General features: G+C 38.7%; 1 protein-coding gene across 4 annotated transcripts in view; it reads left to right on the forward strand.

The window, feature by feature from the left end:
• Nucleotides 1-27,105, forward strand: part of ATP8A1 (ATPase phospholipid transporting 8A1) — a 239,586-nt gene that overhangs the window by 27,172 nt on the left and 185,309 nt on the right. For all 4 annotated transcript variants that reach the window (XM_059923073.1, XM_059923074.1, XM_059923072.1 and 1 more), the window contains exons 2-5: nt 11,818-11,932; nt 13,217-13,316; nt 14,314-14,412; nt 21,076-21,121. In XM_059923073.1, the coding sequence (XP_059779056.1) occupies nt 11,818-11,932; nt 13,217-13,316; nt 14,314-14,412; nt 21,076-21,121 (360 nt within the window). The remainder of the gene's footprint in view (nt 1-11,817; nt 11,933-13,216; nt 13,317-14,313; nt 14,413-21,075; nt 21,122-27,105) is intronic.

Raw genomic sequence — 27,105 nt, forward strand, 5'->3', positions numbered from 1 at the left:
AACTCCCAGGGATTATGTGCACAGGATCACATAAGTAATTAGTGGAAGAACCAGAGCTCGCCTCACAACTACTAAGTAGGTTTAATAATCAGATGCTGTTAGGGGAGGATGAACCAAGTGTTCACTTCAGGGCCATGATTGAGGTGCTGTCCCATCAGCATCTTATGCTTTCTTGATAGTGAAAATTATTGTTGGAAGTTGAAATGGACAGCAGGAGGATGTTGCTTCTATATCCTTATTTAGTAATACAAAGTAATATCTCGTAGTACATTCAGTAGCTAAAAGCGATGTGTGACTCTTTATTTCCCTATACTGAAATTACTGATCCTTCAGAAGTCTAGAAGTAGCATTTGGTCATTTTATAACTAAGAATGCAGAATTTGGTCTGGTAAAATCCCCAGGTTGGTGTGTGCTTAGGAAATACTAAGTAATTTCATCATTAACTGAAATAAACCACAATTCAGAAAACAACTGCTTTTCTGCTGGGGGAAATAATAATCAAGTGGGATATTACAAACACAAAATATGGAATTTTCAGTATACCTGGAATTCTGAATTACAGAATCATTGTCTATACTATTTGGCCTTTTCCTTATTTATTTCAATAAAAGCTAGTCCAGAGTAGTTTATTTTGGGAGACTGGTTTGATTCTGGCTGGTCTTAAATGGGAAAAGAATTTGAAAAAGAATAGGTACATGTATATGTATAACTGAATCATTTTGCTGTACACCTGAAACTAACACAACATTCTTAATCAACTATGCTCCAACATAAAATAAAATTTTTTTTAAATGGTAAAAGGAAACAGGTAAAACTGAAAAAAAAAAAAAAAAAGACCTTATAGGGACTTCCCTGGTGGCGCAGTGGTTGAGAGTCCGCCTGCCAATTCAGGGGACATAGGTTCAATTCCTGGTCCGGGAAGATCCCACATGCCACGGAGCAACTAAGCCCGTGCACCACAACTACCGAGCCTGCGCTCTAGAGCCTGCAAGCCACAACTACTGAAGCCCACGTGCCACAACTACTGAAGCCCGTGCTCCGCAACGAGAAGCCACCGCAATGAGAAGCCCGTGCACCGCAACGAAGAGTAGCCCCCACTCACTGCAACTAGAGAAAGCCCGTGTGCAGCAACAAAGACCCAACTCAGCCAAAAATAAGTAAATAAAATAAATAAATTTATTTTTTAAAAAGACATTATATAACTTGGAGAGTATAACATCAAAAGAAGCTAAGGTATTTCAGAAGGCACTGTTGAGCCCTTGCTCATTTCTAATCCTTAAAGGAATGGGTGTGTGAAGGTGGCTGCAGAGGTTTGCTCTGTAGAACTGTTAGTGTCAGAAGAGTAATGATTCTTTAGTGGATGTCAAATGCCTGCCTGAGCACTGAGGACACTGGGGTGAATGCCTGAGTGACTCTCCTGGAGAATCCAAAACGTGGGGAAGGACTGTGTATCTGGTAGCATGATCATCATGAGCTTGTGTGTCTGTACTTGGGGGCAATGTTGAGATGCCCCCAAGAACTTGGAAAGGGGGAAAATGAGTTTGCCTTCTTACTTCTGTGTAAGATCAGCACATGATAGGAGCAGAGCCACCTGCATGAGGGGCAAATTTTTTCCTAGGCATGCAGGTTTTCATTGTAATCCCATTGGCAGATAAAATGTCAGTTTGAATTTCGAGATGGAAATGTTCTGGAAAAGGGTGAGTCCGGGAGGTAAACGTTGGCAGCACTCTTCTCAGCTCTGTGGAGGGGAAGAGAAGTGTTGGTGGACAGATTTGGTATCATGGCCCCATTGCCAGGGTATTCCAACAGACTTTGGAGTTTTTGGTCTGACAGTGCCCCGACCCCTGTTGTGGAATTGGGTGCATCAGGCTGTGCTGGCCCGATGCCGTTAGACTCATATCATCTAACTACCAGTGGGTTGCCTCAGTGCTCACCAGACACCATCACTTGGTCTCTGGACTTTCTACATAGGCCACCAGGGGAGAATTCAATTAATTATGGGAACTCAGTTACTCTAGTTCCTGTGGCAATTATTTCTCTAGTAATAAACTTACTAATTGTCATTTTGGATTTATGCATCAGTCTTACAGGCTTGGATAACCTGTGTCTACTTCTAAGAGAAGGATCTGTTCTTGATATATTGTTAAGTATGTTTTTGCTCATTTGTTAATTCATTAGACACTGAGTGCTTACTGTGAGCCAGAGGTGTACTATTCAGATAACTCTCAGGGTAACAGGGGAAGCAGATGAATTAACAATTACAAGGTAAGGAATGACCACTCTGGACATTACTTTGGAGGCAGTGTGCCAGCCTCCCATTTCTATAAGCTTCCACATACGAATTTATCATTATTTACTTCTATTAACTATTTAGGTATAATAGATTGTTGTGTACCTAACAAATATTAGTCATTTTGTTAAGTACTTAGCGTAAATTCTTCCATTTAATAGCAACTATTCCGTATAAAATTTCTATAAAATTTTATAGACTGGGAAACTGAAGCCTAATGAGAGTAAGTAACTACTTAAAGTCACGTTTTATTCTTGGCTCTGCTGTTTGCCAGCTGCTGTCCGTTTGACTATACTTGATAAGGGGTTTGAACGAGTTCCAAGGTGGGCATCAGAGTTCACTCTGGACCATCTCAGTACTAACCCAGGGAGGATGGGTCACTGAGGGGATCCCAGAAGCAGTCACCCAGACCCCCTGAAGTCCATTTCCATTAAATGTGGGAGTATCCTGTGCCTTCTTTGTGCAACTCTTGTGCTAAGAAAAGTTGCGAGAGATGGTCAAGAGCCTGATTAAGATCTGTTTCTTTCTGTTGGCACTCTTCACCTGTTGCATGACTTCAGGACAAAGAAGGCTCACCTGACCTTCGGGGAATACTCCGTGAGAACTGTTAATGGATACATGGCCTCACTCTCCTCCACTGTGTTCTGTGAGGGGATGACACACGAGCTGTCTCCATTCTCAGTAGTCCTTAGAAGGCAGGACAAGTGGATTAAAAGCTACTAGTGAATTTTAATGACTTACGTGACCAAGCCCTCTAAATTACTAAACAAATCCCAAGGGACACAGCCTCCCTCCTTAAAGGGCAGACCACGTATGGGAAGGAATAGCAAGGGTACCATCTAAGTTTTACCTCCACTGGGACAGAGTCAGTGGGGGGGATTCTCCCTTCGGTTACCTTCGCCACCACTGTACATCAATCTCTCACTGAAGACATTGCCCAGGTGTGAACACAGAGGTCTTCATCTGGTCATCATAACTGTCGAAGGGGGCAGTTTGCAGAGAACATTTTTTTTTTTGAATTGTATTTATTTATTTATTTTTGAATTTTATTTTATTTTTTTATACAGCAGGTTCTTATTATTTATCCATTTTATACATATTGGTGTATATATGTCAATCCCAATCTCCCAATTCATCACACCACCACCCCTCCCCCTGCCACTTTCCCCCCTTGGTGTCCATACATTGGTTCTCTCCATCTGTGTCTCAATTTCTGCCCTGCAAACCAGTTCATCTGTACCATTTTTCTAGGTTTCACATATATGTGTTAATATACAATATTTGTTTTTCTCTTTCTGACTTACTTCACTCTGTATGACAGTCTCTAGATCCATCCACGTCTCTACAAATGACCCAATTTCATTCCTTTTTATGGCTGAGTAATATTCCATTGTATATATGTACCACATCTTCTTTCTTCATTCGTCTGTCGATGGGCATTTGGGTTGCTTCCATGACCTGGCTATTGTAAATAGTACTGCAATGAACATTGGGGTGCATGTGTCTTTTTGAATTCTGGTTTTCTCTGGTATATGCCCAGTAGTGGGATTGCTGGGTCATATGGTAATTCTATTCTTAGTTTTTTAAGGAACCTCCATACTGTTCTTCATAGTGGCTGTATCAATTTATATTCCCACCAACAGTGCATGAGGGTTCCCTTTTCTCCACACTCTCTCCAGCATTTGTTATTTGTAGATTTTCTGATGATGCCCATTCTAACTGATGTGAGGTGATATCTCATTGTAGTTTTGATTTGCATTTCTCTAATAATTAGTGATGTTTAGCAGATTTCATGTGTTTCTTGGCCATCTGTATGTCTTCTTTGGAGAAATGTCTATTTAGGTCTTCTGCCCATTTTTGGATTGGGTTGTTTGTTTTTTTAATATTGAGCTGCATGAGCTGTTTATATATTTTGGAGATTAATCCTTTGTCCGTTGATTCGTTTGCAAATATTTTCTCCCATTCTGAGGGTTGTCTTTTTGTCTTGTTTGTAGTTTTCTTTGCTTTGTAAAAGCTTTTAAGTTTCATTAGGTCCCATTCGCTTATTTTTGTTTTCATTTCCATTACTCTAGGAGGTGGGTCAAAAAAGATCTTGCTGTGATTTATGTCAAAGAGTGTTCTTCCTATGTTTTCCTCTAAGAGTTTTATAGTGTCCAGTCTTATATTTAGGTCTCTAATATATTTTGAGTTTATTTTTGTGTATGGTGTTAGGGAGTGTTCTAATTTCATTCTTTTACATGTAGCTGTCCAGTTCTCCCAGCACCACTTACTGAATAGACTGTCTTTTCTCCATTGTATATCCTTGCCTCCTTTGTCATAGATTAGTTGACCATAGGTGCATGGGTTTATTTCTGGGCTTTCTATCCTGTTCCATTGATATATATATCTCTGTTTTTGTGCCAGTACCATATTGTCTTGATTACTGTAGCTCTGTAGTATAGTCTGAAGTCAGGGAGCCTGATTCCTCCAGCTCCGTTTTTTTCCCTCAAGACTGCTTTGGCTATTCAGGGTGTTTTGTATCTCCGTACAAATTTTAAGATTTTTTTGTTCTAGATCCATAAAAAATACCATTGGTAATTTGTTAGGGATTGCATTGAATCTGTAGATTGCCTTGGGTAGTATAGTCATTTTCACAATCTTGATTCTTCCTGTCCAAGAACATGGTACATCTCTCCATCTATTTGTATCATCTTTAATTTCTTTCATCAGTGTCTTATAGTTTTCTGAGTACAGGTCTTTTGTCTCCCTAGGTAGGTTTATTCCTAGGTATTTTATTCTTTTTGTTGGAATGGTAAATGGGAGTGTTTCCTTAATTTCACTTTCAGATTTTTCATCATTAATATATAGGAATGCAAGAGATTTCTGTGCATTAATTTTGTATCCTGCAACTTTACCAAATTCATTGATTAGCTCTAGTAGTTTTCTGGTGGCATCTTTAGGATTCTCTAGGTGTAGTATCACATCATCTGCAAACAGTGACAGTTTTACTTCTTTTCCAATTTGTATTACTTTTATTTCTTTTTGTTCTCTGATTGCCATGGCTAGGACTTCCAAAACTATGTTGAATAATAGTGGTGACAGTGGACATCCTTGTCTTGTTCCTGATCTTAGAGAAAATGCTTTCAGTTTTTCATCATTCAGAATGATGTTTGCTGTGGGTTTGTCATATATGGCCTTTATTACTTTGAGGTCGGTTCCCTCTATGCCCACTTTCTGGAGAGTTTTTGTCATAAATGGGTGTTGAATTTTGTCAAAAGCTTTTTCTGCATCTACCGAGATGATCATATGGTTTTTATTCTTCAGTTTGTTAATATGGTGTATCACATTGATTGATTTGCGTATATTGAAGAATCCTTGCATCCCTGGGATAAATCCCACTTGATCATGGTGTATGATCCTTTTAATGTGTTGTTGGATTCTGTTTGCTAGTATTTTGTTGAGGATTTTTGCATCTATGTTCATGAGTGATATTGGTCTGTAATTTTCTTTTTTTGTAGTATCTTTGTCTGGTTTTGGTATCAGGGTGATGGTGGCCTCATAAAATGAGTTTGGGAGTGTTCCTTCCTCTGCATTTTGGAACAGTTTGAACAGGATGGGTTTTAGCTCTTCTCTAAATGTTTGATAGAATTCACCTGTGAAGCCATCTGGTCCTGGACTTTTGTTTGTCAGAAGATTTTTAATCACAGTTTCAATTTCATTGCTTGTGATTAATCTGTTCATATTTTCTGTTTCTTCCTGGTTCAGTCTTGGAAGGTTATACCTTTCTAAGAATTTGTCCATTTCTTCCAGGTTGTCCATTTTATTGGCATAGAGTTGCTTGTAGTAGTCTCTTAGGATGCTTTGTATTGCTGTGGTGTCTGTTTTAACTTCCCCGTTTTCATTTCTAATTTTAATGAATTGAGTCCTCTCCCTCTTTTTCCTGATGAGTCTGGCTAATGGTTTATCAATTTTGTTTATCTTCTCAAAGAACCAGCTTTTGGTTTCATTGATCTTTGCTATTGTTTTCTTTGTTTCTATTTCATTTAGTTCTGCTCTGATCTTTATGATTTCTTTCCTTCTCCTAAATTTGGGTTTTGTTTGTTCTTCTTTCTCTAGTTCTTTTAGGTGTAAGATTAGGTTGTTTATTTGAGCTGTTGTTTCTTGAGGTAGGATTGTATTGCTATAAACTTCCCTCTTAGAACTGCTTTTGCTGCCTCCCATAGGTTTTGGATCATCGTGTTTTCATTGTTATTTGTCTCTAGGTATTTTTTGATTTCCTCTTTGATTTCTTCAGTGATCTCTTGGTTATTTGATAACGTATTCTTTAGCCTCCATGTGTTTGTGTTTTTACGTTTTTTTCCCTGTAACTGATTTCTCATCTCATAGCGTTGTGGTCAGAAAAGATGCTTGATATGATTTCAATTTTCTTAAATTTACTGAGGCTTCATTTGTGACCCAAGATGTGATCTATCCTGGAGAATGTTCCGTGCACACTAGAGAAGAAAGTGTAATCTGCTGTTTTTCGATGGAATGTCCTATAAATATCAATTAAATCTATCTGGTCTATTGTTTCATTTAAAGCTTCTGTTTCCTTATTTATTTTCGTTTTGGGTGATCTGTCCATTGGTGTAAGTGAGGTGTTAAAGTCCCCCACTATTATTGTGTTCCTGTCAGTTTCCTCTTTTATAGCTGTTAGCAGTTGCCTTATGTATTGAGGTGCTCCTATGTTGGGTGCATATATATTGATAATTGTTATATCTTCTTCTTGGATTGATCCCTTGATCATTATGTAGTGTCCTTCCTTGTCTCTTGTAACCTTCTTTATTTTAAAGTCTATTTTATCTGATATGAGTATTGCTACTCCAGCTTTCTTTTGATTTCCATTTGCATGGAATATCTTTTTCCATCCCCTCACTTTCAGTCTATATGTGTCCCTAGGTCTGAAGTGGGTCTCTTGTAGACAGCATATATATGGGTCTTGTTCTTATCTATTCAGCGAGCCTGTGTCTTTTGGTTGGAGCATTTAATCCATTCACGTTTAAGGTAATTATCAACATGTATGTTCCTATTACCATTTTCTTGATTGTTTTAGGTTTGTTTTTGTAGGTCCTTTACTTCTCTTGTGTTTCCCACTTAGAGAAGTTCCTTTAGCATTTGTTGTAGAGCTGGTTTGGTGGTGCTGAATTCTCTTAGCTTTTGCTTGTCTGTAAACCTTTTCATTTCTCCATGGAATCTGAATGAGATCCTTGACAGGTAGAGTAATCTTGGTTGTAGGTTCTTCCCTTTCATCACTTTAAATATGTCATGCCACTCCCTTCTGGCTTGTAGAGTTTCTGCTGAGAAATCAGCTGTTAACCTTATGGGAGTTCCCTTGTATGTTATTTGTCTTTTTTCCCTTGTTGCTTTCAATAATTTTTCTTTGTCTTTATTTTTTGCCAATTTGATTACTATGTGTCTCGGCGTGTTTCTCCTTGGGTTTATCCTGTATGGGACTCTCTGCACTTCCTGGACTTGGGTGGCTGTTTCCTTTCCCATGTTAGGGAAGTTCTCGACTATAATCTCTTCAAATATTTTCTCTGGTCCTTTCTCTCTCTCTTCTCCTTCTGGGACCCCTATAATGCGAATGTTGTTGCATTTAATGTTGCCCCAGAGGTCTCTTAGCCTGTCTTCATTTCTTTTCATTCTGTTTTCTTTATTCTGTTCCACAGCAGTGAATTACACCATTCTGTCTTCCAGGTCACTTATCCGTTCTTCTGCCTCAGTTATTCTGCCATTGATTCCTTGTAGTGTATTTTTCATTTCAGCTATTGCATTGTTCATCTCTGTTTGTTTGTTCTTTAATTTTTCTAAGTCTTTGTTAAACATTTCTTGCATCTTCTCGATCTTTGCCTCCATTCTTTTTCCGAGGTCCTGGATAATCCTCACTAGATCTTTGCCTCCATTCTTTTTCCGAGGTCCTGGATAATCCTCACTATCGTTATTCTGATTTCCTTTTCTGGAAGGTTGCCTATCTCCACTTCATTTAGTTGTTTTTCTGGTGTTTTATCTTGTTCCTTCATCTGGTACATAGCCCTCTGCCTTTTCATTTTGTCTGTCTTTCTGTGAATGTGGTTTTTGTTCCACAGGCTGCAGGAGTGTAGTTCTCCTTGCTTCTGCTATCTGTCCTCTGGTGGATTAGGCTATCTAAGAGGCTTGTGAAGGTTTCCTGATGGGAGGTACTGGTGGTGGGTAGAGCTGGCTGTTGCTCTGGTGGGCAGAGTTCAGTAGAACTTTAATCCACTTGTCTGCTGATGGGTGGGGCTGGGTTCCCTCCCTGTTGGTTATTTGGCCTGAGGCGACCCAACACTGGAGCCTACCCAGGCTCTTTGGTGGGGCTCATGGCAGACTCTGGGAGGTCTCACGCCAAGGAGTACTTCCCAGAACTTCTGCTGCCCGTGTTCTTGTCCCCAAGGTGAGCCACAACCACCCCCTGCCTCTGCAGGAGACCCTCCAACACTAGCAGGTAGGTCTGGTTCAGTCTCCTATGGGGTCACTGCTCCTTACCCTCGGTCCCCATGTGCACAGTACTTTGTGTGTGCCCTTCAGGAGTGGAGTCTCTGTTTCCCCCAGTCCTGTCGAAGTCCTGTAATCAAATCCCGCTAGCCTTCAATGTCTGATTCTCTAGGAATTCCCCTTCCCATTGCCAGACCCCCAGGTTAGGAAGCCTGACGTGGGGCTCAGAACCTTCACTCCAGTGGGTGGACTTGTGTGGTATAAGTGTTCTCCAGTTTGTGAGTCACCCACCCAGCAGTTACGCGATTTGATTTTATTGTGATTGCGCCCCTCCTACCATCTCATTGTGGCTTCTCCTTTGTCTTTGGATGTGGGGTGTCTTTTTTGGTGAGTTCCAGCATCTTCCTGTCAATGATTGTTCAGCAGTTAGTTGTGATTCTGGTGCTCTTGCAAGGGGGAGTGAGAGCACGTCCTTCTACTCCGCCACCTTGAACCAATCTCCTGCAGAGAACATTTTTAAAAGAAAAAAAAAAGAAGCATAAAAACAGAGTTGTCTGGTGCATATTGATCGGTTATAGGGGATGTGTTCACCTCTAACCCAGAAGTATGAGACCAAAATTTAAGGAAAGAGGCGATTCCAATCCCTTTTTCCTAGGAGGGTCCTTTGCCCCATAGAAATTCTTGAATACAGATTCATATGTGATGGGGAGAGGTGATGTCCAAGTTTACCTGGCAGCATTTGAAACCCCAGTATAAATGGATGTGTCAGGTAAGGAGTGACACCTAACACCTCAGCTGAGAACATCCAGTTACGTAAAGTAAGTACAACTTGAGGATATCAGTTCAAAGCAGAGTGGAGAGCTGGTTTTCTTGAGGCACCTTGTCCAGTTGAGGTACTGTAAACAGTACACTACGGTCATTGTGCTGTCATCAAGGAAAATCTAATAAAAGATTTCTAAGAATTTTAATATTGCTGTGCCTCTGTTTGATAACCCATGGCTTAGTCTGTTCAGGCTGCTTTAATAAAATACTATAGACTGCCTGGTTTATGAATAACAAATTTACTTCTCATAATTCTGGAGCCTGGGAAGTCCAAGATCAAGGCACTGGCAGATTAGGTGTGTGGTGAGGGGCCACCTTCTGGTTCGTAGAGGACCGTCTTCTTGCTGTGTCCTCACATGTGTGTGTGGGGGGGTGAGGGATCTCTCTGGGGCCTCTTTTAGAAGGGGCACTAATCCCTCTTATGAGGATTCCACCATCATGACCTAATCACCTCGAAAAAATTTCTCCTCCTAATACCATCACAGAGTTAGGATTTCAACAGATGGATTTTGGAGGAGACATAAACATTCAGTCTTTAGCAATCCCTATGTGGAATTTTGATTGTATACACTAGGGAGGAAAGTTTGTGTTGTGTCTAAAACATGGTGTAGTGACAGATAATTATTAACCATGTGACCATGGGCAAAGCTGCTAATGTGTCTAAAACTGCAAAATGAGTGTGACGGTACCTAATTTGGATCCATGTGACCTCCGAAGTGATGAGTATAAAATGTGGCTCTCACCCTGTGCCTCTCTCCTTGGCAAGCTTTCAGTGGCTCACTACCAACGAGAGGATGTGATCCAGACTTCTTCACAAGCATGAGAGGTCCTTTTAAACCTGGCCTGTGTGCTTTTTCAGCACTGTATCTCACCTGTCTTTACCTTGCCTTTTGTGTATTCTTCAGCAGTGTTGTCCTGTTTGCACTGTCCTGCACACAACTACACTGTTTCTCACCTTCCCGGTCCCTATGCTCATGTTCCCCACCTTTGTAGGAAGCTCCTATGATTTTCTGGTTTCATAGGGTAACGGAACCCCACAGGCGAGCTTTTATTGTACAAGTTGTTACCAGCACATGGCTGTCATCAGTTTCTTTATCAGTGGGTGGAGAATCATTTGCTTGCTCTCAAAGAAATGGGCACATAACCAGTCCTTTGTCATTTCGTTTTTATTTATTTGGCAAACATTTATTGAGTACCTGCTCTTTGTTAGTACTGGTACTGGAAGATAAGTAGCACGTCAGCTATGGCCCCAGGGAGTTCCATTCTGGTAGGGGACAGATTCAGGGGACAGGGGAGGTACAGAGGCCTGTGGGAACATAGTGAAGGTGCACTGACTTTAGCACCAGAGAATACTTCAGAAGAGACCCCTGTTGGCAGGTCTTTTGGGAGGAGTTGGCACTGAGTAGGCAGAAAAGAGAAGAAAAGTGGGTATTTGAGAGAAAGTACTGTTGGTGACTCGAGGAAAGGGGTAAGGGACTGATTTAATTCAGTCTCATTTAATTCTCACTAAAAAGTAAAATAAGCAGTTTAAAATTTTTTCTGTTCTTCTAGAAGCTGTGTGTATTTTTAAAAGTGTTGTCAACATTGCAGCAAGGTGTTACCCAGTTGAAATTGCCTGTATCTATTTACGTTGTTTCAGTGATGGTGAGGTGACTTGATCTTAAGAAACTTAAGATGATTCATAAATATAAATTTTAATTACTGGAAAGATTAAGATGATCATAGTGAGTTAGATCATTGTGGTAGTTGCCTATTTAAACCTTAATGTTTATCTTTTTCTCTGTTTTTATTCACAAAGAAAAAGCAAAACCAGAAAAGCATTAAATGTGTATGCTTAAATTTTCAGAATGTATTGTCATTACTTCTGTCTTGTTAGTCTTATCTAAAAGTGTAAAGCATTTTAGAATTTTGTGTTACTTTTGGACATATTTTTATGTAATGGAAGGAAATAAGTTGAACATTTCTGGGGAAAAGATGGGTACAAATTAAAAATTGATGTTACTGTTTTTGAAATGGGTCAGCTTTTACATGACTGCTGAGTGCTGCCTTTTAAATTTAGTAGAAATGTTAAATGTGGGGATTTTTCCTTTTATTAGAACAGAAGCAACACCAATAACAGGGAAGCAGATAGCTTTTAACAGATTTTAGGCTCTAGGATAGTTATGAAATGTGTTTTTGGTCTGGATAATAAAATGAAACATTTCTTATCAAATAAGACTCTCTCTCTCTTTAAGGTTATGAGAAGACTGATGATGTTTCAGAGAAGACTTCACTGGCTGACCAGGAGGAAGTAAGGACTATATTCATCAACCAGCCCCAGCTGACAAAATTCTGCAATAACCATGTCAGGTAAGAACTACCAAAGAATGCTTGGGACTAGCTATTACAGCAGAACTTGGGAGGACATCTCCCCTGCCAGACCAGAATGAAAATGCTTGCAAGGAGCTTTCAGTTAAATCAGTTTAATATTTAAGAGCTTACTGGAGGCAGTGTGAATCAGCTGTTTCTCCATCTTCTAGCCAAGAAGGAGATGTTAATAAGAATCTAGAAGCAGGAAGGAGAAGAAAGGCTAAGCAGCCATATGTATGCTACCGATTCTAGTTACAGTATCTGAATAATGAAAACTGTTCATGGGTATGTGCCTTTGTCTTAAACCTGTTAATAGACCCACGAACTGTTGTTTTTGATTAACAAGTTTTCACCTTTTAAAAGAAGTCTTTGCAGTTCTTCACTTAGAACTCCTTTTTGTTAAATAGTCTTTAAATATTGGCTTTTGATACTTGCAAAATTCCGGATAGTGTCGAGGAATGGAAGGTGTGAGAATTACTTCACTGTTCTATTTTCATTCCAACAATAATGTAAAACTATTGCTGTTATAAGCACTATTCACTAAGTGGCCTCCGGAACCAAATGAACACCAGCCCCCTTCCCACCACACGTCAGCCCAGTAGTGTTCTGGTGACAAAACTCCTAGATTTGTGAAATGACCGTTTAAAATTAATATTTACACCTTCAAATTCTACAGTAACTTTTCTGAGCTGAAGGAGTGTGGCATGTGTCCCTTTAATCTCCTTTCTATTTAATTAACAAGAGGAAGATTGGATATTTCTGAGACCTAAATGGTGATATCTTCCTGATTGTGGACGTATCTGATGTGTTTGGTGTGGAGTCCTAGCCAAGTTTCTAGAGGAGCCATGAAGAAAATTCAGACAGAACCCCACAAAACTCCCCATTTCTCTGACGTTATCCAGGGAAGTCCCTCTGTTTGATGTTTCTGGTCTTGCTCAAATTGCTGATGTTTTTTTTTGCAAGATTTTATTTTCTATTAACATATTATACACTATCTTAACGAAAGGTGCTCTTCTTTGTAAGCTGTTGCTAGTAATGATAACAGGATGATTGGCCAAAGAGAACAAAAGATATTGTGCAGAAAATTAAACTCTTACTATTTAGACAGTTCCTTTCACTCCTTTTCTTTGAGGTTAATGACCATTTGCAGTATTCTCCCGATTTAAAACAGAGGGCATTTGTTCATCATTTAATTTTTTATATGGCGATAATGGAATTTTGTAAACGTGAGTGCTAATTGTGGAGTAATTAACTTTTATGCTACTTTTCATTTTTGTTTTCTAGCACTGCAAAATATAACGTAATCACATTCCTTCCGAGATTTCTCTACTCTCAGTTCAGAAGAGCCGCTAATTCATTTTTTCTCTTTATTGCACTGCTTCAGGTAAAGTCATGTTGTAAAACCTTAGCTCAAAATCATGTGTTCAGATATTAATAAATGTTTTTCTTAAGCCCATGACCAATCTTCTGAAGCTTATCTAAGCACAGAGTGATAAGCTGGTTTGGTGGGCATTTCCAGCTCCTGCTGCAAGCTGAGTTAGAATACTGCTGCTACCTTGTCAAGCCTTTTGATTCATTTTTTTTTTTGATTCATTTTTATCAACTTATTTTAAACATTCTGTAAATTTAATGTGGCGGGGACTGTTCATTTTGGGTTGTAAAGGGGGATGGGACTTTTTCTTAAACTAGTGAGTTATTTTAGTAACAGTAACATTGTCAATTCTGAACCTTAGAATGTAAGTTACCATTTTAAAATTTTTTCATTTTGTATTTGGGTTAGTTTTAATTAGGAAAAAAAGTTTCATTTTACTAAAAAGTAGTCTATGTTCATGCAAAAAGCATAAGAAAACACAACAAAGAAAAAATTTTATAACTTATTATTCCACCACCACCAAGAGGCAATTACTGTCTTAAAATTTGGGTTTTTATCCTTCTGGTCTATTTTTTTTTTTTTTTTTCATCCCAAGCATTGTTAATTGACTTACTTTGCAAAAAGAGGATCTTAGAGTATATATGTCTTATCATCTGCTTTATCCATATAATAATGTGTGGATATTTTCCCGTGTGATTCACAGTGTTTCTAAAATAACATCCTTAATGGTTGTGTGAAATTTGAGTATATGGACATGCTGTAATTTAGTTAACCAGTCCCCCTTTGTAGGTGTTAGTCCTACACATAACTGCTTGCCATGAAGCTAATTAACCCTCTCTCCCAGCTACATACTAGATACAAGCAAATTACCTCACGCAGTGTTAGTCTACCAAGATGGTAAAATCAATGAAACATGTTTTAAGAAGCTCCAAGACTTTGTTGTTTTTAAATGTATTATAAACCTTCTAGTTCTTACTGAATTTCTCATCCTTTTTTTCTCTTCCGATAGCAAATACCTGATGTATCACCAACAGGTCGCTACACAACACTGGTTCCTCTCTTATTTATTTTAGCTGTGGCAGCTGTCAAAGAGATAATAGAAGATATTGTAAGTATTTGTTTTTTTCATAAATAAATGTAACTGTTATTTCTATATACATACTTTAAAAAATTAGTTTCTTCCTAAGTTGTTTAATTCTTGACACAGACTGTTTAAAATACCCATTCAACTTAAAAGTATTTAAAATATGCTCCCATCCCTAGAGTTAATTCCTCTTGACTGCTATAGGATTAATATTACAGAATGCTTATTACATGACCTCTTAGGTTTGTACCTTTGTAATGAAATAAATTAATTTGAATGTAGTAATTGGCTTGGAGAGAAAACTATATTTGCACACTGTTTTCAAGTATGCTTAATTTTCAATGTGAACATTATTTCAGGTTAAACATGGTAACCTCCAAATTCTCTAAATGTAGAGTTTTTTGTATTTTTTTATTTTTTCATTTATATGCCACAGTTTTCACCTTATTAAATAACTTTGATTCCTTTTCATCTTATTTTAGTAGTTCTGTTTCCTTTTATTAAAAGAAAATAACAGCAAATTTGCTATTTTTGTTATTCTGTAGTAGTAGAGAAAAGGGGAAATCAGTTTCCCCTTTATAAAATAAGTTGCCCAAAATAAAATCAGACTTTTCTTTTTCCTTTTTCACCGTTATTTTAACTACTTTAGTTGAGGAAGCTAATATTTTTTTTTCTGTGCCCTTTAAATACATTGCCTGTCTGAAATGATCGTCTGTCAAGCCTTAGGCAAGTCAGATGGTAAGACAAGGAAAGGCTGAGACATTCTTTAGAAAGCTCCAATTTAAAGTTGTACAAACATTGATATTATTTTTGTAAAGAATCAAATTGGGATCTCATGAAGAACACATGAGCTGTAACATCACTAGGCATATTAGAAATGGGTCAACTGACCATTTAGATCATCAACCTCAAAAACATCCAAGTGTCTTGGGGTACAAACAGAGGGTGTGTGTGTGTGTGTGTGTGTGTGTGTGTGTGTGTGTGTAAAACATCATAGTCCTCTAGCTGGAAATGACATACTTGCCAGGGACCACTAGCTGAAAATTTAAGGGACTCTCTTCTCACCTGTATCACTCCACACAGACTTACCATCCTTTAAATTGTACTTGCACTTGGCAGTCCTTAAGGATTGGTCTTTACTACAGTTTTGTCTCTTTCTTTGCCTTATGTATATTCCCCTTTCTTTCTTTGTTTAACCTAATTTTCATTGAACATCTCTTATTTGCTAGGCATTGTGCTGTCATTTTTGCAAATTTTTAAAAACTTAATTCATTCAGTAACTTTGCAAGTTAGATTTTTAGCCTCATTTTAAAGGTAAGAAAGCTGAGGCTTAGAGAGGTTGTGTAACTTATGCAAGAAATCAATGGAATCAGAATTCCATCCCATCTAGTATTCTTCCTCTGTATTATTGTAGAGAGTCACCAACAATAATATTAATAACATTTATTGAGCTTCTGGGTTCCATGTACTTGCTCTATGTCCTTTTCATTTATTAAATCTTATAACAACTTTAAAGATTATTGATATTATCCCCATTTTAAAGATGAGGGAGAGGAGGCACAGAGGGGTAAGTTAACTTGCCCAAGGTCACAGAGCTAATAAGGCTGTTTGGTTCCAGAGCCCCTGCCTTATAATCACTGCTCTAAACTGCCTTTCCTTTTTTTTCCCTTTTCCCTAGCAAAACTATAAACTCTCTAGCTATGGTTTCTAATATCTCTCTTTATGAAAGCACATGGTAAATAAAATAGTATCCAAGAAGTTTGTTTGCTTGTTTATAACAGAACTCTTATTGGCATATGTAATAACTGGATACTATTGGAAAGCAGCTAATCAGGCAGTTCCTGAAGGATGTAATAATAGTATTGTGGGTAATAAGATATCACGTGAAGTAGTTTTCCAATTAAAAAAACAGTGTTAAGAAATTGACTAAAAATGTTCTGTAAGAATGGTTTAATAAGAAGTTTATGTCAACGTGTAAGGTGATAGAAAGTTTGAAATGTTACTCCCTAGAAAAGGAAAAACAATCAGGTAAGCGTTTAGATAGTTGGACAAAGAGTATCTTTATCAGTAATTATAATTAATACGTATAATTTTTCATTCATTCAACAAAGATATGTGAAGCAGTACTTAGGTGCCCAGGATTCATTAGGGTATGTTTTAGGATTTGTTAAACTTTTGCTGCAGTAATCATCAAGTCCCAAATACCAGGGGCTTAAACATAAGTTGATTTTTCATGTACTCAAAGACACTGCAGGTTTTCGTCCAGGAGGAAGGGAGGGCAGGAGGCACCATTGGTCATGTAGTCACTCAGGGATGCAGCTGAATCAGGGCTCTGCTGTGTGGGATATCAGTGGTCACCAGACCAGAGGAAGGGAGAGAATGGAGGTACATAGAAATGGTGCATATCACATCTGCTTACAGCACAATATTAGAACTAGAGACATGACAAAAGGGAGCTCTAATCTCAGTGTCCATAGCAATAGAGGAGAATTAGATATTGGTGAATACAGTAACGTCTACCACTCTTACATCAGTGAATGAAACAAAGCTTACATTCTAGTAAGCCTTCCTTTATGTTCTGTTAAACAACCTTTTTTAAAAAAATTTTACAATAAAACAGTAAGAAGTACCTAAGACTCAACCACCCCAGTGAATTTTAACTCTCAGTGCTTTGGACACCTTAACATAATATGATTTCCTGTTTTTGTGTATAAGTAACAAATTACATATACGCTTACTTGAAAATATAGAATCATTGGAGAACTCTTTGTTTAAAAGAAAGCTGCATAATGTCAAATGTTAATTCTTATGGTAAGAGTCAACGTTGTTAAATTGATAATATTCACCTTTAAAAACATGCCTTCTTTGCTATACACTTGTTCACTTAAACACTGATAAACTTTAATCATTATAAAACAAATACTTATTTAAAGTCTACAGTGTTCAGAGACCAAATCCTGGGAATATGCCAGTGAGTAAAAGTAGTTATGATCGAGCTTGCAGTCTAGTACAGGGGACAGACGTTACTCGGGTAACCACACCAGCTATTATGAGAATTAAATGATGCACTAAAGTCCTTAGAGCAGTGCTTAGTATATAATTAGTGCCGAATAAATGTTAACTGTGTGGTCATCATTCAAAGACCTTTTTGACTAAAATATAGAAAATGGATTGCAAGGAAAGAAGAGAGGATTTTGGTAATAGTTGGTATGAAAACATAAAGATGCCTTAAACTAAGTGGTATTGTAAAGATAAAGAAATATGGAAAAATGAATTCAATATATATTTAGGAGTAAAATTGACAAGACTTATCACCATCTGAAATGCTGTATATCCTACTCATTTTATTTTTTTATTTTTATTTTTTTTTTTAATTATTTATTTATTTATTTAATTTATTTATGGCTGTGTTGGGTCTTCGTTTCTGCGCGAGGGCCTTCTCCAGTTGCGGCAAGTGGGGGCCACTCTTCATCACAGCGCGCGGGCCTCTCACTATGGCAGCCTCTCTTGTTGCGGAGCACAGGCTCCAGACGCGCAGGCTCAGCAATTGTGGCTCACGGGCCCAGTTGCTCCGCGGCATGTGGGATCTTCCCGGACCGGGGCTTGAACCCGTGTGCTCTGCATTGGCAGGCAGACTCTCAACCACTGCGCCACCAGGGAAGCCCCCTACTCATTTTATTAATGTTTTATCTCCAACAACTAGAATGTAAGTTCCACGAGAGCAAGAGTTTTTGTCTCTTGTTCATTGCTGTATCAGCAATAGTAACAGGGCCTGACACAGTATTTTGTTAACATTTATTGAATGAAGAAATACACTGGATGAGAGCGAAAGGGAAAGAAGGTACTTACGACTCTCAGGTTGCTGGTTTGTGCAAGTGGATGGTATGTGGTTCCATTCTGAGACAAGTACCTAGTCTTGGGGGTTAAAGTCAGAGACTACCTTTTGGACGTAGTGTGAGATGCCTTTGAGACTGCCAGAGGGAGCTGTCAGGGAGGCAACTGGATATAATAGTCTGGAGCTCAGATGAGAGTCTTGGCTGGTATATATTTAGATAACAGTTATCATTGAAATTGCAGTTATGAATGAACTAAGAGAGTGGAGAGTGAGAAGTGGAGAGGGCAGGGAGTAAGCCTTGAGGAAATCCATCTCAGAGAGATAAAGAAGGGGCCATGGTGCAGGTAGAACACCTGGGTAATGATGTCTTAAGATATGTCTAGGGAGGGAAGGGTTTCCAGTAGGAAGGGGTGGTCAGTACCACATGCTTAAGAACCATAAAGTTCATGGCACTATTTATACAGTAGAGTTTATTGGACCACTGTCAATCAAATATTGATAATATTAAATAATTCACTAGCTCTCAGTGATATTAAATGAACTCTGATTACAGGACAGTAGAAGTATTTGAACTCAGAGAATAGCTATATTAATTTCTTCTGAACTATTAGTTTTAGAAGAAATAGGATCTCTTTCGGATACAATGTAATGATAAGATTAGAATGTACCTATCTGGGTTGGATCCTTATGTATATTCAAAACAATTGTTTCTTGACAAGTAACCTAATTTATTCTGTGGTGGGAAGGTTGAGGAAGGAGAGGCTCCTATATAAGAATTCTCTGCAGATGGAAAGAAATGTTCAGGATCTCCTTAAGTTTCACTAAGATTAAATTTCCAGTTTAAGTGGAGGGTTTCATTAATTAGCTTTTATTTGTCTCCTTCAGTTGGAAGTGTAACCATTGTCTGTCATAGATGTGCATTGTTCTGGAAATATTTGCACTGCCTTCAGATATCTAAATTTGCCTTGGACCAAATTTATTTTGGACCAAAATTTATTTTGGGTTACTTCCTAATTTTCTTAAGATCTTTATTAACAGCAAAAAAAGAGTAAGTATTTTAGAGTTTTATCAATCATAAAATATTCTCCACTGATGCTGCAAATTTAACAGAACTTTAAAAATTTATTTAAGAACCTTTGCTGGCAAATCATGTGCTTACTTTTGGAAGCAATAATTTGACTATTAAAAGTCTGCATTGTTACACTTTTATTAGTGAGTGTTTTATTGAGAAGGAATTGTGGTGTGTTCCTGCGTATGGATGTGGCAGGAATCATTTTCAACAAGCCTTCCACAGAGGCGTTCTGAATGCCTTATTTGCATTTTGTGCAGTTCAGTGGCTGATTGTTCGGATGAACTGAGCTCACAGTGCCAGCTATCATGCCACTCCTCATCAGCGCTGCTGTGTCTTGGAGTGCTTATCTACAAGCCCAGGCTTTTCTCTGGAAAAGTGTTTTCATTTATGCCTGTGATTCTAAAAACCATGTTTCTTCTCAAACGGGGAACTTAGGAACTCATTTTATTACACTCATGTCAACCCACCTTGTGGTCAGGTATGTGCAGCTAAACCTGACCCTGGGCTTTATATGATAGAATCTTTGAGCTCAGAGTCAGTTACACCCAACACATTTCTTCTGCGTCAGCAGAGGCTGATGTGTTATGCTCGATGCTGTAAGTTTAGACAGAAGCCATGGAAAACCTCTAGTTGAACCGTAGAGAAGATAGCCTCCCCTGGCCACTCAAATTCTCACCTTTCCTCTGACCTTCCCATTCTCTTTCTTACTGCTATAAAATCTTGGCTTCTGTAGCTTTTCAAACTCACCCACCTAGACTTAGACTAACTCATTTGTTTACCGTTTAATTTTTTCTTGCTTTGGGAGGAGGGAAAATGAGACTCAGTGACTTGCGGTAGTGGGAGAGGGGGCTGTAGGGGAACAGTGGGGAGAAGCAGCTTTGTGCAAACGGTAGACATATTTGGTTCCCGTCATTGACAGACATCGGCACGTCATTAAATTATAGAGGACGTACTCAGCTAATTAGATAATGAATTTCATAAGAAACTGAAAATATTTCAGTACCATTATTAAATGGTAGTTATTATAGGTAATTCTCATGGGCAATCTTCTTTTTTAAGTAAGTTATTTAAACAAAAGTCTAAATCAGCCTTTCAGCTCCATCTTTTCTAGTACATTAAAATTTTTTTTTTAAATCGGAATTAACATTATTTCCAATTTCCAATGTACTTAACTTTTAATTTATTTATTTTATTTTTATTTTTGTCTGTGTTGGGTCTTCGTTTCTGTGCGAGGGCTTTCTCTAGTTGTGGCAAGCGGGGGTCACTCTTCATCGCGGTGCGCGGTCCTCCCACTATCGCGGCCTCTCTTGTTGCGGAGCACAGGCTCCAGACGCGCAGGCTCAGTAATTGTGGCTCACGGGCCCAGCCGCTCCGCGGCACGTGGGATCTTCCCAGACCAGGGCTCGAACCCGTGTCCCCTGCATTGGCAGGCAGATTCTCAACCACTGCGCCACCAGGGAAGCCCAGCTAGTACATTAAAATTTTAATCGTACCTGTATGATAATGTAAGATCCTTCCGAGGACCACACCCCTGTACTCCCAGAACAGGAGTAGCATATAAAGATGCTGTGGATTGCACTTTCGATTTTAAAATTCCTGCGTACCCTGATTATTCCCATCACCACACCCTGGGCGTACTTATAAAATTGATATGGGTGTGAAAGGATAAAATCTTTGAGAAACATAAGTTTTAAAAATCTCTCTTTTGTAGTAGGTGCTATCTTGTTTTGTTAATCTCATCCACTTTTTCACAGTTTTTGTTTTTGCTTTTAAATTTTAGAAACGACATAAAGCTGATAATGCAGTGAACAAGAAACAGACCCAAGGTAAGAATTTTACATTTTGTTTCTCGTATCTGTCAAATACACTCATAGTAATATATACAAATCACTTCAATTAAATATAATTCAACTGAGAACACTGTGTATCTCTTAAGTTTTTGTTCCAGGATAGATTCTTCCTTTGTAGCATTTATTAGCATGATACTTAAATTCACATTAGAGTGATTTACCAGGGGTAATATTGATAGTTTTGATAAGTAACATTTTTAATACATTTTAAATGCCTCATAGCAATGTACTCACAAGTACTGTCCATAAAATCTGCAGTTGTTTTGACAGTGTTAAGTGCTACAAAATGTCTTTGTGTGTGTGTGTGTGATCTATAGATGTACTCTAGGTATGATTTATAGAAAATAATCAGATGTGATGTTACTTGAGTAAAAGGCATATTGGAAGCACTTTGAATTATCCTGTACTTGCAGAAGATATATACTCCAGAAATAAATAAAACAGTTAAAACCAGGCCAGCTTCTGGGAAGCACATGGCATGTTGATGTGGCTCTTTTGTTGTGGGTCTCATTTTGATGGAGTTGAAACCCAAATAACCTTCAACACAAGCAAATAGACTGTTGTGCTCTCAATTTAAAAAAAAAAAATACCCAGGAACATGTGAAACAGACATCTTACCCCATCCCTGAGCTTTCCCACTCTGAGAATCTCATCTCTCTCTGAAGTTCCCTGATGTGATGAGGATCAGCCATGTCTGCCAAAATTAGCTGGTAATTAAAAACAGTATTTTTATACGGCTCTGACTTTTATGGGACTCTGTCAAAATGCCCTGCTTCTCTTCTTACCACCTTCTACCAAAGGGATTATCTGCTGATCTTTGATGCATTTGAAGAAGGTACATTTATTAAAGTATCACCTAGTAAATTAAATATTTACTGAGATTATACTTATTATGGGACATATGAAAAAGTATAAGATGGGAACTCTATAAAGGTGAAAAATGATCTTGTGTGGAAAATGAAGGATTTGGATTACGTGATCTCAGTGTCTCTAGATTTTTGTGGCAAATGCTGGTTCCTGTGTCAAATGCTCTACGAATTCAAAAGCAGAAGAGAGAATTGTGGGGTAACTTGAGCTAGATCTTGAATTTCGGGAAAAGTTTGGATGAGCAGAGGCACCTGGGCAAGACATTGCCTGTGTGCCGAGTGAGGAAGGATGAAGAGAGCTTTTCCTGAGCAGAGATGAAGACAGCTGTTGGATGGCTTTGTGGAACCACTAGAGTGCCAGATGGGGAAAGGAGATTCCGGGCAAAGGGAAGCAAAGACATGATCAGAAAGGTAGGCCGGGGTCAAATTTTACAGGGCCTTGAATGCCAAGCCAGGAGGTTCCAACTTTTCTTACGTATGCTGAGTAGCTGTTGAAGGTTTACAAGCCGAAAAGAGATAAGATAAATATGCAGATTAAAGTCAGAGAGCAGAATGACACGGAATAGGGGGCTCTTAGAAGCCTGAGGACTAAGCTACTCTAGGGGTTTAGGTGGGAAGGGACAGCCATAGGTATTGAAAGGGGGAAAAAAAAAAAGCAAAAATGTTTCAGGTACTGGTATTTTTGGCAACTGGTGCAGTTTTCACATTTGTTGCCATGTTGCTCAGAATGTTCAGTAACAGCTTTTGAACCAAAAATATGTAACTGTTTTTTCCAATACGTAATGTGTCTTGTGGCAGAGGGCTCCTATCCTCAGGGACTAGCAATTACTTATTTTCAAGCCTTGGCACAAGAAGTCAGCATTGTACAGTTGAAGAGTAGCCGTCAGAGCCGTGCTGATGTAAGCTACCACACCCGGTATGGATGGGTTCTCTGATTTCCCAGGTACTTGCCTACTTCCAGAGATACTCCCTTTTTGCCCACTATTCAGAGAAAAGGTTCTTTCTTGGTTATCATTCTTGGTTCACCAATTCATTCTGGATTAACAGGATTAGCTCTGTGGTTAAAAAGTGAGAGGAAAGTCTTCTATAGTATAGAAAACTCATGTCAAAAATAAAATATTAAGGCTTACATATAAAAATCATTTTAAGTCAGAATAGTTGGAAAGCCCATGTTCAAGAAATTATGGTCTTTAGTTTGCTACTTGATTGTTTTCTTAGAGAATCAAATCGTTCTTTTTTTTTTTCTTTGCCTAGTTTGAGTATTTGGTCGTCTTTTTGATTTTGCAGTTGATAGGTGATAACAAATGTTTGAGTAGGATACTATTTGCTGTCAGATAACTCAAATTACTGATACTTTATATGAAAGCCATCTGTCGGTAGGCCAGACTGAAATTCAATTTGCTTTCCTGAGTTGAGGCAGGAAGTGGTGTAGGAGTGGGAAGGGGGTTATTTTTGACAGGCAATTAATCTATGACAGATATTTTTAGTATTTTACTTAAATTTCATTTTCTAAATGTTTATCAAGACCATGTAATATATGAGGACGTCTTTCCCTCAGATTCAAATATTAATCCTTCTATATTCTTAGAAAAATGAATATTTTCTCTCCTTATTTTGCATTGAGGCACTAAAGAGTGACTTTTTTCTCTGTCACTCCCTAGTGACTTCAGAAATACAAATTCATGATTTCACTTACAACATTTTCAGTGGACTGGTACCTGTCTGATGCCTCATTTTCACCAATTAATGAACTTGATCAGGGGTTAAATTCTGGATTCTGCAGAGGGCAGGTCTTCCTAATCTTTGTGTCCTCACAGCTCTAGCCCAGGGGCCCGTCCTTAGCAGGTGCTCTATGTGAGTGACGGAACCGCTCTCTGTATAGATACTTCAGCACAGATAGGAAGCAGGAAGAGACTAGAAATGAAAGGAGCCTCCTTGAAAGTTCATTATCTAGGGTGTGAGCAAGAGAAAAGCAGTATTTCCAAAACACTGTGTCCCAGACTGTTTCGCAGGCGCTGATAAAGATTAAAAAAAAAAAAAAACTAACATGGTAGAAGTTCTTGCCTCCTCTTTACTGTCTCTGTTGAAGTCATCATATCATCATTTTACTCTGCTATGCATCCTGTGAACACAGCACTGTGTCCACTTATCACTTCCACTGCCCTAAAGCCCAGAGCACTGCCGTATTCAGGACCCCCAGGTTTTCCTGGCATCTAAATTTACCTTATTTTCTCTGATTTCTTCCTCAATATTTGAGCTCACAATATTTGACATACCCTCCCTCCACGTGTCTACATACACACGGGAGGCAGTCTCTCACTCTGTGTCCTAAATTGGGTTTTCTTGGCCAAACTTAGTTCTGCAGAAACTTGTTAATTATGCATTTGTAATTATCATTATAACATGTATATTGAAGCCAATCCCCATATGAATTTGTTGTAGTGATTGAGCCAGTTCTCTTTTTAAATTGTAAACTTATGCTTTTATTTTTTGTGGAAAACTGCTATGGCTAGTATTTCAAGTGGAATGACAGTTTCACATAAAGTCACAATATGGAGGCCTGGGAAAGGATGGGGTTCAGGTGCAGACTAAGAAAGATATTTGGGATCTAAAAAATTAAAATTAAAGATGCCTCTTAATGAAGTAGATTTGCTGTTTTAAAATCCCAGGTTTGGATATATTCCCTTAAGGATGGTGTACATACATTCTGCAGGTGAGAATGTCTGGGAGACACCTGTGACATCTGGCAGCCCATCAGTCACCTGACTGGCTGCTGCCGTTGAATGAGGGCCACATTAGTACCGTTAGATTGTTGCATACCTTGTTTTGTTAGTAGGTATTAGATTAGAATAAGTCTTTAATAAAGCAGTAGAATAAGTCTTTAATAAAGCAGTTTTGCTCTGTTTTAATTTAATTTAGAAAAAGATAACATGAAATTCTTTTTAACTAGGCACATAGCTAAAAATAATAGATCTCATCTCCACCTGATTCGTCTTTTCCCAGAGCTACATCAGCCTCTTCAGAAGTGGAGTTGAGTTGGTGGCCGCTGATAACCCCTAACAAGGCTACTTCCCTGCAGGGCACATAGTTGCTTATCTCTGACTGCAAGCTATTTCACCTTTAAAGTCCTTTATGAAAAAGATGTTGAGTTGGTGTGGGTTGAATTTGTTTTAGGTTGTTAAGCCTGAAATGACCTACTAACAAGGCTGAATCCATCTGGTTGAGTTCATTTCATGCTAAGGGACTTAAAATAGCACCACTTTCCTGGCTTACTGAAAAAGCCAGTGTGCAGCTTTTTTGTTTCCCTGGAGGTATCTGCACATCTGATCCATCCATAAGCCTGGACCTGTACTCTGCCACGTGTACATCAGTTATCTATAAATAGTTCTTAGAAAGTATTGTTTCCATGAGCATAAAAATTGGACTTAAAAATTGAGCACATATGTGCTACAGAATGTTTTCAGACACCTCTAAGATTGTTAATATCTTCAAATTAAAATTCTAAAATCGTACAATTTTATGAACTGAACTGGTTAGATATTTTTAGCAACAGCTCTGGATGAAGAGGAGGTATTTATTTGTGGGGAAATACAACCGCAGATTATCTTTCATTTGTCCCATAAATAAAAGCACACCAAGAAACAAAATCCACTGAGGAAATTGAGGGCCATAGATAAAGTGAAAGGAGAAAAACAGGTGTGACTCCAAGTTAGAACGTTTATTGTTTCACTTCAGTAAGTCTTGCTGAACATCTGCCTTGTGTAAGACCCAATGCAGAAAATGCAGAAAGAAACCAGGCTTCTTGCTTGCCCTATAGGAAATTAGAATCTGGTAGGGAAGAAAAGATGCTCACTGATACTATGATACGAGATAGAAAAACTAATAAAGGCCAAATGAGAGAGGTGGGGATTCAGAAATGTCACAAGCAAGGATCACAAAGACGAGTGGACCTTGAGTAAGCGGAGCTGTGGGCGTGGGTGCAGGGATGATCCAGGAGGAAATGGGAAGGCGTGAGTTATATTCTGGGAAGAGCAAATACAGACGTCCCTTGGTATCCATGGGGGATTGGTTCCAGGACCCCCGCCGATACCAAAATCTGATTCCTTTATACAAAATGGCATAGGAGTGGTGGATGCAGAACCCGTGGATACGGAGGACTGAATGCAGTCCGTTTTGGCTACAGCATAGGATACGTGGCAGAGAGCAGTGGGGACAGGGACGGGAAGGCAAGTTAGGGTCATAATTTGGAGGCTTTGAAAACCCAGATGAAGAACTTGGAGAGAATTACTGAAGGGTGTGGCTAGGTTCCCAGTCATACTTTTTAACAAAGAATGTGACAGCTGTATGGGGAGGGGTGGGGTGAGGCACAAAGGGAGACTGACTTTTGATTACTTAGGGAAGGGGAATAAGGTGGTGGCAATGAGAAGGCAAAGGAAAATACACAGTGGACAGATCCAGCTGGACTCGGCAAAGGAGGGGAAACCCCATCAAACACCAAATGCTGAAGTAATAGAGGACCGGGGCTGTGATACCCACTAAATCCAGCATGTAAGAAGTCATAAAATAGATAAGCAACAAGAATTTAGCGTATAGCACAGGGAATTATAGTCAGTATCTTGTAATAATCTGTAATGGAATAAAATCTGCAAAAAATCTGAATCACTATGCTGTACACCTGAAACTAACGCAATATTGTAAATCACATCTCCTTCAATTAAAAAGAAAAAAAAAGTCACAGTTCTTAACTGGAGTTCCAGTTCTAAACTGGAGAGCGGACGTGGGGCTGGGAGAACTGAAGCCTAGCTGCAGGGAAGGGTGGAATGACTGGTGAGGCGATGCAAGGAGATTTTTCTTTCAAGGAATTTCTCAGTTACATAAAGGAAAAAGCAAATGATTCATGACTCTGAGCAGCATTGGGGGGGAAAAAAAACCATTCTGCGCGAAGGAGGTTGCTGCCCCTTGTGCTCTGATCACATCATCTCACCCATATTTTTTTTAAAAATAAGTCACTGGTTCTCAAACAGCTTGCTGAAACTCACCCCTAGAGCTTCTGTAGGCCTCGCAGGGGACCCCAGAATTTCATTCTAAAGAAAT

The sequence above is a fragment of the Balaenoptera ricei genome, chromosome 5, assembly GCF_028023285.1.
Source record: "Balaenoptera ricei isolate mBalRic1 chromosome 5, mBalRic1.hap2, whole genome shotgun sequence".
Lineage (NCBI taxonomy): Eukaryota > Metazoa > Chordata > Mammalia > Artiodactyla > Balaenopteridae > Balaenoptera > Balaenoptera ricei.